The 12912-nt window shown below is 32.7% G+C and overlaps 1 protein-coding gene across 1 annotated transcript; it reads left to right on the plus strand.

Moving 5' to 3' along the window:
* The first annotated feature begins 357 nt into the window (after positions 1-357).
* On the plus strand, positions 358-6289 carry LOC107952891 (casein kinase 1-like protein 6). Its single transcript, XM_016888093.2, has 14 exons — positions 358-1314; positions 1425-1465; positions 2324-2393; positions 2864-3012; positions 3108-3203; positions 3415-3485; positions 3846-3907; positions 4014-4077; positions 4199-4283; positions 4642-4768; positions 4957-5030; positions 5110-5173; positions 5453-5586; positions 5827-6289. The coding sequence occupies exons 1-14, from the start codon at positions 1239-1241 to the stop codon at positions 6088-6090; spliced, it is 1377 nt and encodes a 458-aa protein (XP_016743582.1). The 5' UTR covers positions 358-1238; the 3' UTR covers positions 6091-6289.
* Positions 6290-12912: the final 6623 nt, after the last annotated feature.

Raw genomic sequence — 12912 nt, forward strand, 5'->3', positions numbered from 1 at the left:
ATTCGATTAAAAAATTATAAAAATTATTTAAGAATTTTGAAATTGTCAATGCCACTGATTCACAATTTTTAAATTAATTTTAAAATTAAATATTATTTACAATTTTTTAAATAATTTTCTCAATTTTTAATAATATTTACATATTTTAATGTTTTATAATTTTTAATAACTTTTTTACAATTTTAAAATATTTTTTATAATTTTTTAGTCTAATCAGCACACAGTGAATATGATCAATGACCACGTCATGGTCCACATCAATGGGGACACGTGGTGTGTTATGATTGGTTTTTTGTAAAACCGTTAACAGCATCAAAATGGAATAAAAAATGAATTTAAGTACCAATAGAAGAAAATGAGTGTAGTTCAGGGGTCTAGCCGAAAAAAAAGGTAGGTCTGGACTTTCAATTAATAAGGGAAAGAAAAAACAATTATAAAACCTTTTGTTTCTTTTCCTTTTCCCCTATTTTTACTAGTCAATCTGCTTCACTTTCACTCACTTTCCTTGTGCTTTCCTCGTTAACATACGCCTTGAAAACTGTTTTTTACTTTCTTTTTTTATTTTACATTTATCTTGAAATACTGTTTTTGCTTATTTCATCTGATTTAATATTTTCGGTCATTTCCGTTCTTCCAACAATTTTTTTTTTTAATTGCAGTTGGATTCTTTTTTTTGGCTGTTGATTCATCCTCTAAATCTTCTCAGGTCAATGTAGCTGGGTTTTTCTCCTAAATTACAATTTTCGTTTCAAATTGGGGATTTTGCTATCAAACTATGTAGTTGAGGATCCTGGAGCCTTTGTAGTAGTAGTAATAATAATAAAACCCTCTTTCTACATTTACCGGGCTTAGATTGAAATCTCCAGTTTTATTTATTTATTTTTATTTTTACGTTTCTAGCATTATTATCACAAGGATTTCCTTTTTCTTCTTTTGGTCAAAAACTTAGATTCATTTTATTTTATTTTGAGGCTTTTATCCCCGCTGATTATTCAAGCAAAGTGTTTTTTCCCCTATTTCCTTTAGTTGATTTATTGGAAGCTTCGAGTTTTCAGTTTGGTAAGTCGAGTTTGAGAGTGTGTTGGATTAGTGGGTAATAAGTGCCGACTTTGACACAGATCTGAGTTAAAATAACCAACATTAAGCTCTTTGGGGGTATTGGGTATTGTTGAAGAAAATTGTGGGGTATTGGGTATTGTTAAAGAAAATTGTTCTCTTTTGTTTTTTCCTACTTGAGAATGGATCATGTGATTGGTGGTAAGTTCAAGCTTGGAAGAAAGATTGGCAGTGGCTCTTTTGGAGAGCTTTATTTGGGTATGAGAATCCAAATCTCTTACATGGCTTTCTCTTTTCTTTTTATGGAAAATCTATTGTCTCTTTGTCAGCATTGTAACTTTCTTCTTCTAATTTTTTTTCTATTGAAGGGGTAAATGTGCAAACTGGAGAGGAAGTTGCTGTCAAACTGGTATGCGATATCCTCTTGATGATTTGTTTTTTTTTTATTGTGTCTTTTGTTAGTCTGCTGCCGATGGTTTACTTGCTAGCTGCGGTTGTCAACTTGTAATGGTGATTTGGGGACGTTGAATAGCTATAAATAAAGCTGTCTCTAGATTTTCATATGCGTGCTGCGTGGTTGTTTTCACTTACTGACTTGTCTTTCTCAAAAAATCAAAAATAGAAAGAAAAAAATGTTGGCTATTATTCTTACTTATCTTCCTGTTTTCTGTTTTTTCAGAATTACAAACCTTTGGACTTGTATTGCTTTAGATTTTGGGCATATGGCTAGAAAAAAATGATCAAGAGTAGGCTCTTCAGTCATTATTTTGTTCTTAAAAATTAAGATGTTATGCATGAACACTCCTCAATTTGTGCAAGGAAATGTCACTTGTCCAGGAAAATCTTCCATATCCAGCTGTGTTCAATTTATATGGCTCATCATTTAAGTGTAAAGAGAAAGAACATTTGTTATTGCCCTCATTTCCATTCTGAGAAAAAGTGTTTTTACACAAATGAAAAATTGAAAACATACTTCTCTAAGCAAAGGTATTTATTAATGGTTAACTGCCATTGGATGATAATTTTATCAGCTTTATATTTCCAACCTGCACTTTTCTTTTCTTTTGAATTGAAGATATGGTGGTGCTCGTCCACAGTTCCACTTAGAATGTGTCATTTTAGGTGAAAATGTGAAGGATGTCAAAAGTTCCTTATCATGGTAACAGTGATAGGGCAGAAAACAATTTTTTTATCTAATGACAGTTTATATTTTCTAAGCCCAAGCTATGACGTTGACCTATTTTTATTTTTCTGTTCCTAATGTCAGGAATCTGCAAAGACCAAGCATCCTCAGCTTTATTATGAGTCAAAATTGTATATGCTTCTTCAAGGAGGAAGTAAGTCTGTGTATCTTCCCTGCTCCTCCCTCTATGTTTGTCTGTAAAAATGATTTGGTACTGCATCATAATTTGGCTATGGTCTTCCTTGGGGTAGCCTTTTCCTCTCTACTACCATTATATGAGAAAAAAAAAAAAAGAAGAAAAGAACAAAAAATGCAAGCTTTGATCTGATGAAATCCAGCTTTTTATAATTTTTTATAAATAAGTTTTCATCAATTTACTACTGTTCTTTGTTGCTGCTGGTTTAAAAAGATGATAGAAGGCTTTCTTTTCTTTCTTAGTCCTTAAACGATTTGTTCAGTTGTTAATTGAAAACCTTTCTGTGGAGATACTGGCAGGTTGATCTTGAATATTCTGTTGTTATTGTTGTTTCTTTTATTTTTCTGTGTATGCATCTGTGTGTGTATAATTTTTAAGAAGCACATTAATTTTGTATTTAAATAACTCGGTGAGGGTTCTCCATATAGCGGGTATTCCCCATCTCAAGTGGTCTGGAGTTGAGACGGATTACAATGTCATGGTAATTGACCTTCTTGGACCTAGTTTGGAGGATTTGTTCAACTACTGCAATAGGAAACTTTCCTTAAAAACAGTGTTGATGCTTGCTGATCAAATGGTAAGTATGAGACTCTTTTGTGATAAACAGTTAGCTTTCAGGTTTTTTATATTTAATTTTCTCCCTTTTCTACTTTTTCCTCTGTTTCTTCTCAGATTAATAGGGTAGAATATATGCATTCAAAAGGCTTTCTTCACCGTGATATAAAACCTGACAACTTCTTGATGGGCTTAGGACGCAAGGCAAATCAGGTATAGTTTTTTTGTTTTTCTTGTATCTTATGTTGGAAATATAACATGTTCGTACTTGTTAGATAGCTAGGACAACCACCTTCAATTTTGAATTTCCGGTTATGATAAGAATATTTTATCATTGCTGGGAATAGGACTTTGTAACACTTGAAAGGCATGAAATAGTCTAGTATCATTTGTGTTACTTTTTTAGTTAATTCTATTATTACAGGTATATGTCATTGACTACGGTCTTGCAAAGAAGTATAGGGATCTTCAGACTCATAAGCACATCCCGTACAGGTGGGTTTTTTTTATTTTTTCACTTTTAAAGACTGAAATTCAGACTTGAAGTTCTCAAGATTGTATAATTCTCATCATGGTACCTGACTAGGTTTTTACATACTAGATAAGAAAGTTACTTCATGGTCTATATTCAACTGAGTGTTTGTTTTGTCCATGGAGGCAAGGCATGCTCCCTTAGCATTTTTCTATCTCTTGCTTGCTCAAATTTCTTTTTCATTTTTACCTATTATCTCCTGTCTTTGTATCAATATTGTAGTGTAACCTATGCGGTAAACATGTCCTGAATATTCGGTGCAATCCAACTTAGTCCAAAAATGCATTTGTTTGTGAAACAACTAACCAATTTCTTTGCTGCAGAGAAAACAAGAATCTGACTGGCACCGCTCGTTATGCAAGCGTTAACACTCACCTTGGAATTGGTAACTAATGTTACATTGTGGCACAACTCTTAGAAGTAAATCATGTATCATTGATGCAAGTTTACTTGTTACTTTTATTGACATAAATTCTTCTCTTTATTGGCAGAGCAAAGCCGAAGAGATGATTTGGAATCCCTTGGTTATGTGCTCATGTATTTCTTGAGAGGAAGGCATGCTCATTTCATTCACTTTTTTTATGCATGATGTTTGATTGTTAATTGTTATTGAATCTTTGTTCTTAGTTTTCTTCACATTGCTTTTGTTACAATTTGGACAATTTCTTTGCTTCAGCCTTCCCTGGCAGGGGTTAAAAGCTGGTACAAAAAAGCAAAAGTATGATAAGATTAGTGAAAAGAAGGTATCGACTCCTATAGAGGTATGATCAGTTATTCCATGCTTAGACAAGTTTGTTCCCTCTAAGAAACTCGGTTGAGTTACATCTGACTAATGTAGGATCACTAGTTCTTGTACACCGGCCTGCTCTTCATCTATAAGGTTTCCTATTTGTTTGAGTTTAATGTAAAAAAAAAAAAGAGGATATAAAATTGTTTTTTTTTTGTTGTTATAGTGAAATTTAATTTGGCTTAACAAATGGTAAGTGAAATTTAAAGTTGACAAAGGGAATGCATCGATCAAGGCTAGCTATGGTTGGCATGTGATCCTTCTGTGTTAATCCTTATGATTATTATTCTTGTCTCTTTGGTTGGTAATATCGGTTTATACGTGTTTAACAGGTTCTTTGTAAGTCATATCCGTCTGAGTTTGTGTCTTATTTTCATTACTGCCGATCTTTGCGGTTTGAAGATAAACCTGATTATTCATATTTGAAGAGGCTTTTCCGAGACTTGTTTATAAGAGAAGGTTAGTTATCATCATTGTGGCTGCCTTAGTGCTGACCTCTATGTACAGTATTCTAATATCCATTACTCTCTCACACACATGCATGTGCTTGCTCATACGCTCAGGATGTTCTCAAATTAATACCAACTCTATAGTTGTTTTCTTGTTTTCTTTTCCTTTTTATGGTTCTGAAATTTGCACTGCTGCAGGTTATCAGTTTGACTATGTCTTTGACTGGACTGTATTGGAGTACCCAAAGATTGGTGGCAGCTCCAGAGGGCGGGTAAGTACTTGTAACCTTCTAGCTCTCCGTTATTGTTATCTTGGGAATATTTTACTCAGCAATTCAATCTGTATGTCAGCATTCCAGTGGAAGGGCAGGTTTAGCTGCTGGACCAACCATTGAAAAACCCGAAAGAATCTCAGGTTTGGTTACATAACTAATTTCTCATTAGACCGTATATGATACCTGATTCTTGGAACTTAAGTACTGGATAATCAACTATTTGCTTCAGAAGATGGTCACTTGAATTTGTTAAAAAACAGGTCATTTATGAGATGGCAAAAGCTATATGATGTAAATGAAGATGGATTCTTTTTGAAGTTGTCTTTGAAAAAGAAACATCTTTTTCGTTTTTACTAATTATGATAGTAAGTGTTCTGTCTTTGAATCCCTTATGGTTTATTCTCCTTGATAACATTCAGTGGGAAGAGAGATTCGGGATAGATTCTCAGGTGCTGTTGAAGCATTGTCCAAAAGAAATATTTCAAGCACCAGTCCTCATCTTGATCATTCTAGACACAAGACTGTTGATGATGGGGCTTTGTCAAAGCATGCGGTGAGCTTTAATTTCCTTTCAGATATTTTTCTTTTATCTAGCCTATACTATTCTGTATGAAAATCTCTCTAGAAAAGAAATCTTATTGATTGAAAAAGTTCATTGGTCATCAATGCCATTTTTAGCTGTATTATGGCAAAATTTTAGACCCACTTTTTGTCCTTTTTTATGAAGGCCAAGTAAAATATTGCATCTCTTTGGCCCATTTTGAACATTGTTATCATTGTTTTGCATTTTCAGCTCCCTGATTCAGATAAAAGACGCAGTTCTTCTCGATATGGTAGCACTTCAAGAAGAGCTGTAGTGGCAAGCAGGCCTAGCTCATCCGTTGAAGCCAACGACGCACCACAAAACCGACTAGCATCAGGTGGTGGCCGCATGTCTACCACACAAAGAATTCAACTTGCCTTTGAATCTAAGACATCTAGCCGAGCCACCCCTGGTAGAGGAAGCCGTGATGATCATCCTCTTAGAAGTTTTGAGCTCCTCTCGATTAAGAAATAATGGCATTGAATGTCAATCCCGAGTCGATGTTTCCAAGAACTTATATTCTCACTCTGTATATGGGATACCTCACCAGATTCAGTGCCCCTGTAGCTCATTTAACTTACCCCATTGCCAACATTTTTTTTCTCAAGATTGTCTCCCACCAGAAGTGTAATGTGTTATAAACAGCATGAAAGAGAAACTTGTGTATCGGAAATTCGGAGCTCAATTTGTCATATGCAACCTGAATAATGGCTGCAATATGATACTGTTCCATCTGTTTTTTTCCCCTTCTCATGAAAATTAAACCACCAGCATCTGGCAATTGTTGCTGGTTTTTAAATGGAAAGCTTCTACTTCTACAGTTCTTCCTCGAAAGAGGGGAGGAGAAGAGGAAGAGAGAACACAGAGAGAATAAGGAATGAGAAAAATCTATTCAATTGCTTAACCACCATTTCGCACTGATTTGTGCATAATAGTGTGGGTAACGGCCTCAAAAGCCACCTGGTAACTAACAATCCAGGTGTTTAAAATGAACCGTTTCATTAAAACGGCTAATAACATCAAAACTTAGCCGTCTTTCCCAAATACGACCTGGTATTAGTACAACTAAAACAAGCGCAAAAACGCATCGTTTTGTCTACACCAATTAAACTTAACTAAAATTAACATGAATTCAAAACATTTGCAGCCTCGATCATTGCCAAACTTCCATTCCATAACATCCATAACAAGTAGTCTCCTCGTAGAGCTAATCCTTGACAAGGATCAAAAGTAGGACATTGTTGCTGAAAGGTGCTTCAAATTTCCTAAGTAATCTTCTAGAAAGATGTCTGTCCATTCCACTAGCACTTCAGTAATTGCTTGATTTCCCTTCATAGTTATCCTTCTCTTAAGAATTCTTATTGGCTCCTTCAAAATTGATCCATTTGAGCTTATAGGAGGTAGCACAGGTGTATTGACTGCTGAATCAATATTTTTCCTCAGCTGAGAGACATGAAAGGTCAAGTGAATTTGAGCTCCCACAAGTAACTTCAACTTGTAAGCAACCTCCCCAACCTTGGCCTCCACAAGGTAAGGCCCAAAATACTTTGGTGAAAGTTTTTTATTTCACAACTTCCTCAAGGAGTGCCGTCTACAAGGCTGAAGCCTCGGATACACTAAGTCTCCAACCTCAAATTGCCTATTTGATCTCCTCTTATCTGTCATTTACTTCATCTTTTCTTGTGTTCGTTTTAGATGAAACTTAAACAACTTTCTCAACTCTTTTCGGTGTCGAAGGCTCCTATCAACCTTTGCTACCTATGAAAAACCAATTGAATAGGGCAAATAAATAGGAGCTACCTGGCCATACATGGCTTCATAAGGGGTGGTATTGATTGCTAAGTGAAATGTGGTGTTATACCACCACTCTGCTAGGGCAACTAATTTGCCCATTTAGAAGGTTTCTCCCCTGTCATGCATCGAAAATAACCCTCCAAACACTCGTTCAAAATTTTTGTTTAAAATAACTTTATGTATTCGAACAATGAATAAATATATAAAGCTAATTTCACATTTCACTATTATATCTTTTGTGTTTCTGCCTTTCATATTTTGCATACATAGCGAAATTATGACAAGCAAATACTAGCTCATTGATTATCTAAGTTCAAACTGATGATAAGTGGTACTGTAAGAACATTTACAATGCGAGAAAGACAATTTACTTTAGTAGAGAATCTAAACGAGTCCGTAATCCCGTAAAATAATCAAAGTGAACATTTGATTCAAATACTTAAAAGGATTATTATGTCATCTATAATTCCAATTAAGGAGATGGCTAGTCTTGGCTATTAGAGCAGCTGACTCCACGGGTAAAGACATACGTGTACTCATTACAAGAATGATTTATTGGACTGAACCCAAGTTGAATTAATTCTAAATTTGTTTGTGAATTAATTCACTTGTGATGTTCATGGTATGACTTACCTAAATCCCGAGTTAGTCATTGACCATTTGTATAGAACTCATATGTTTTGATATAAGTGGAGGCTTATACTCTAAAGATGACTGAGCCTATATCCGGTATGTTAGGTACATGACTTATGTATGACATGACTTTACTAGAAACAATGGAATTCATAGCTTGATTAAAAAGTTAATGATATCCTCTCACTGGCATTCTGTGGATTGATAAATATGAAATGTGGCAATGGGTTGCTCGTTCTCGAATGAGCAATTTATCATAGCCATTAGTTGACAGTGATCATAATAATAATTAAGAAGATACAATGCTGACAATGAGATAAAATGAGATTGTATTTAATGAACAAGTTTAACTCAAAGGAATCAACGATATCATATTAAGGTAACACATACATGACGAGGTCATTGGACAAAGCAATTGGATAAATTGCTTTTGTAAATAGTATACAATAAGGAGTTTTCAATCATGGTACTTCTTGTGTATTGACTCCATGATTAAATAATTGTGAATTATCAGAACGATGCTTTTGGACATAATTGCAATTAACTCGAGTCTAATTTTATATGTCTGATTGGTCCATCCGCTAGCTTAACAAAAGCTCGATTGGATTGCATTTGAATCAGAAGAAAATTCTACGACTTTAGAAATAATTTAATTGAGTCGATTTATTCGATATGGAATTAAATTAGGCAGTTGTGAGAATTTGATTAAAGATTTTTTTTTGAAAAATTAATTTGGAAAATTTCAGTGATTTTTATAAAAATTAATTTTGATAAAGTGAAATTAAATTAATCAAATTAATTAAAATAAATATGATATTTTTGGAAATTAATTTTCAAGTTAAACAATTTTCCCAATGGGTAATTGAACTTGAAAATTAGACCCGAGATTGATAATTAAACTAGGGAACCAAAACCTAAGACTAAAACCCAAATATACTATTTTTTAATGAATTTAATATTAAAAATAAATTTAATATTTATCTAGATAGTATTTTATTAATTTAATATTAATACGATATATTATATTTAATTTAATATTTGTCTAGATATTAATATGAGATATTAAATTAAATTAAATATTTATTTAGATAATATTTTATTAATTTAATATTAATGTGATTAATTCTACTCCTAGTAGAATTTTCTCTAACTCTCCCTATATAAAGAGAGCTTAGGTCATTTATTTTCTAACACTTGAACTCAAGAAAAGTCGTAGAGAGAAAATTCTATGAAGAAATTATTTCAGAAAATTTTTAGAGATATTCTTATTATTTATAAATGGACCCCAAAAGTTTAGATAAATTTCAAAATTGCCCCAGTGGTAATTTTGTGAATTTTTTTTTGATTCAAAGAGGGTCCACACTCGTCAGACGTGAGCTTGATGATAGCAGAGAAGACTACTAGGTCAAAGCATTCATCCTAGACGAATCATAAATGTACTATTTTAATTAAGTGTTAATTACTTTAGATAACACAACCAAGTTCTTATTTTTGGAAAAAAATTTAAAACTCTGGTTTCCTTTTAAACTTATTTTCCGTTTTGTTTTTCAAACTTGATTTTCCAACATCTTTACCATATGAGGATCTCCGCAAAGGAAGCATTTTATCTCGCTTCCCTTCTCCTTTGGGTTGTTGTTGGTTTTCCACTTCATATTTCGTGGTTTCCCATTGCCACCATTATTGTTGTCATAATATTCATGTCCATATTCATCTTCCCCACCATTGCCCTTCTAATTGGGCTTGGAAGACTTGAACTTGTCTTTTCTCGGAATAAGTTCAATTAAGGACTTTGCTACTATCATGGCTTTGGTAAGTTCCTAGACTCCTCAATGTTGCAACTCTTGCTTCGCCCATGCCTTCAACACATCTATGAAGGAGAAAAATGACTCCTCACTCAAATTAAAAATCTAGAGCATGAGCTCACTGAACTCCCGCACATACTCCCTAACTGTGCCTCGTGCGTAAGCCAATGCAACTTTGCTCAAACCTCGTTCTCGGCATATTTCGAGTAAAATTGTGCCTTGAATTCCTTTTGGAACTCCTCTCAAGTCCAAATTGCGGCTCTATCACATTTCTTATCCGTGGGCCTACAATGCCATCATAACAAAACATCAACAAGATACATAGCAATAATGTTTACTTAGTAGCATCATCCATGTTGTCTTTGGCACGCAAGTATTGCTCCATTCCCAATAAGAAGTTGTTCACATCTCTTGTGGACCTTGTCCCTACAAACCCTTTTGGCTTCAGGACATCTATCTCACGGTTGAGTGTTGCTCAAATTCATGTGCTCAAATCCCTCGTTGTGGCCATTGTTTCTGTAATGACCCGAACTTTACGGTTATCGAAAAAGTATATTTTCGGGTCTTTATTTCTGAAATATAGATTCGTAAATATTTATTATAAATATTTACGAAGTTAAGTGAGTGGTTAATTAAAGTTTAATTAAGTGAATTTAACTTAATTAAGGATAATTGGATAAAAGGATTAAATTGAATAAAGGGTAAAAATTTAATTATAGATTAATAAAAAGAAAGAGGGGACCAAAATGGCAAATATGCCATTTGATATAGTTGAGGCGGCAAATGCATAAAAATCGTGTAATAATTATATTGGTACAATTGTGATATGTTTATTTAATTACTTTTTATTTAAATAAATAAATTTTTATTACAATAAAATATTAAATAAATAGAATAAATAAAAGTATGACAAATGTATGGTGATCTATGGATACATTTGTAATAATAATATACACATGTATAAGTAATAAATAAGTATTACTTATTATTTAAGCATAAATAATATAATGTTATATATATATATATATATACAAAATTAGTAAATAAAAGAAAGAAAGAAACAAAATAAGGAATGAAACAGAGAAGGAAGGAAGGAAAGAAAGGAAAGAAAAGAAAAAAGGGAAAAATTGAGGGTTTGAAGCTTGAAGTTTAAATAGGTAAGTCAATTTAGCCCTTTTTTACTTAATTTTAATGTTTTGGAAGCCATGGAACAAGTTTTTGATGAAATTAAATTGATATATTGAAAGTTATTAGATTTTTAAATATTGTTTATGTTGAATAAAATGATGAATTAGGGATTAAATTGATAGAAATTCAAGTTAAAAGTGAGATAATGATTGAATTGTAACGTAATTCATAAGTTTTGAATAGTAGGGGCTAAATTGAAAGAATTTAAAAATTATGGTTTTATGCTGAAATTAGAGAGCTGAAATTAGTTTAAAGTGAAAATTGAATGAAAATATTGAGTTAAATGTGAAGAATAAAAATTAGCCTCGGTTTGGGACTAAATTAGAATTTAGACAAAAGTTGAATAAAAATTGAAACATTCAATGTGAAAATTGTACTGTATTAATGATTATAAATTGTATTAATTTCGTAGCTAACGGGGTGCCAGAAAGTTCTCAGTTAAGAAAGGAAAAGACGAAGTCAACGAGGGTTAGCTCGGAAATCACGGTTTGTGTTTCTATAATCTGAACTTAATATTTAATTGTTGAATTTATTAATTAATATGTAGGGTGATGCATTGAAAAGTGAAATTTAATTGTTAATTAATATATTTTGATTGAATGTTATGGTAAGTAATTAAGGTAAGCATTATTGTGTTTTATGATTATTGAAATGAATCAAAATGTATATTGTATTGTAATTAAATTGCATGTGGATTGATATGGAAAAATGTATTAAATTGAATTGAAATTAAATTACAAATGAAATTGAAAATTTGAAAGTTCACTGAATACCCTATTAACTGTATCGGGCTAGTCGAATATAGTTGGCATGCTATAGGATTGGAAGTGTTCGGGGATATTCCAACTGTGTGTCGATGAGACACTATATGTGTCAATGAGACACTATATGTGTCGACTACTGTGACTGTTCCGGATTCGTTCCGAAGAGGTACTCTGTACCTGACTATTACTGTTACTGTTACTGTTACCGTTACGGTGTATTCCGGCTTTGGCCGATGAAATATTATATACTATCCTCGGTGTGTGGGTTGGATCCGTGTATCCGTCCAAGTCCGAGTCATGTTAATAGGGGCAAATAAAGGTACTGAAAAAAATTTACTGCTACCGAATATTTGACTGTTACTGAATAAATGAATGACTGATACTGAATAATAATGATTAAATGATTGTTATTGAAAAATACTGACTATCATCGAATAATTGATTGCTACTGAGTAAAGGATCGCTACTGAACGAATAATCGTTACTGGATAATTAATTGTTATCGAATGACTAAATGTTACTGAAAGAAACTGATAAATTAACCGATACTGAAATATGTTTACTGATATTGAATAATGAACAGAAACACAAGTAAGACATATGAATAGAGAATATTATTGTTGTGAATTAAATGGAAAAGCTAATCAAGTTATTAGATGATGAAATTTGAATGAGTTGTAAAGAAATTATCTATGAAATAATAAATGAATATTTATGATTATTATAGGACAATAAGTGTATGTTATGTTTTAAATGTTCGGATTATAGAAATACCATTAAGTTCATACTCAGCGTACGGTTTGTTTCCGTGCGCAGATTAAGTTAAAGCTAGAATGTTAAATCAGCATCCCAGGCCGATCCTGAACTCAATAAGGTGACACATGTTAATTGTTGATAATGGCATGTACCTAGGTTATTAAGTTAATGTTTGTAAATGGTAATGAAAGATATAAAGATGTTGAATTATGTATGAAACATGCAAATTTTGGTGATTAAACCTAAGAAAATTAATTAGGTTAGTATGATAATGTTTAATTGATATAAATTGTGGTACCACTGAGGTACATTGGATGTATATTTTATTGTTAAAATTGGATAGCATATAAAATGTGTTT

Source organism: Gossypium hirsutum, chromosome A07 (genome assembly GCF_007990345.1).
Source record: "Gossypium hirsutum isolate 1008001.06 chromosome A07, Gossypium_hirsutum_v2.1, whole genome shotgun sequence".
NCBI classification, from domain to species: Eukaryota; Viridiplantae; Streptophyta; class Magnoliopsida; order Malvales; family Malvaceae; genus Gossypium; species Gossypium hirsutum.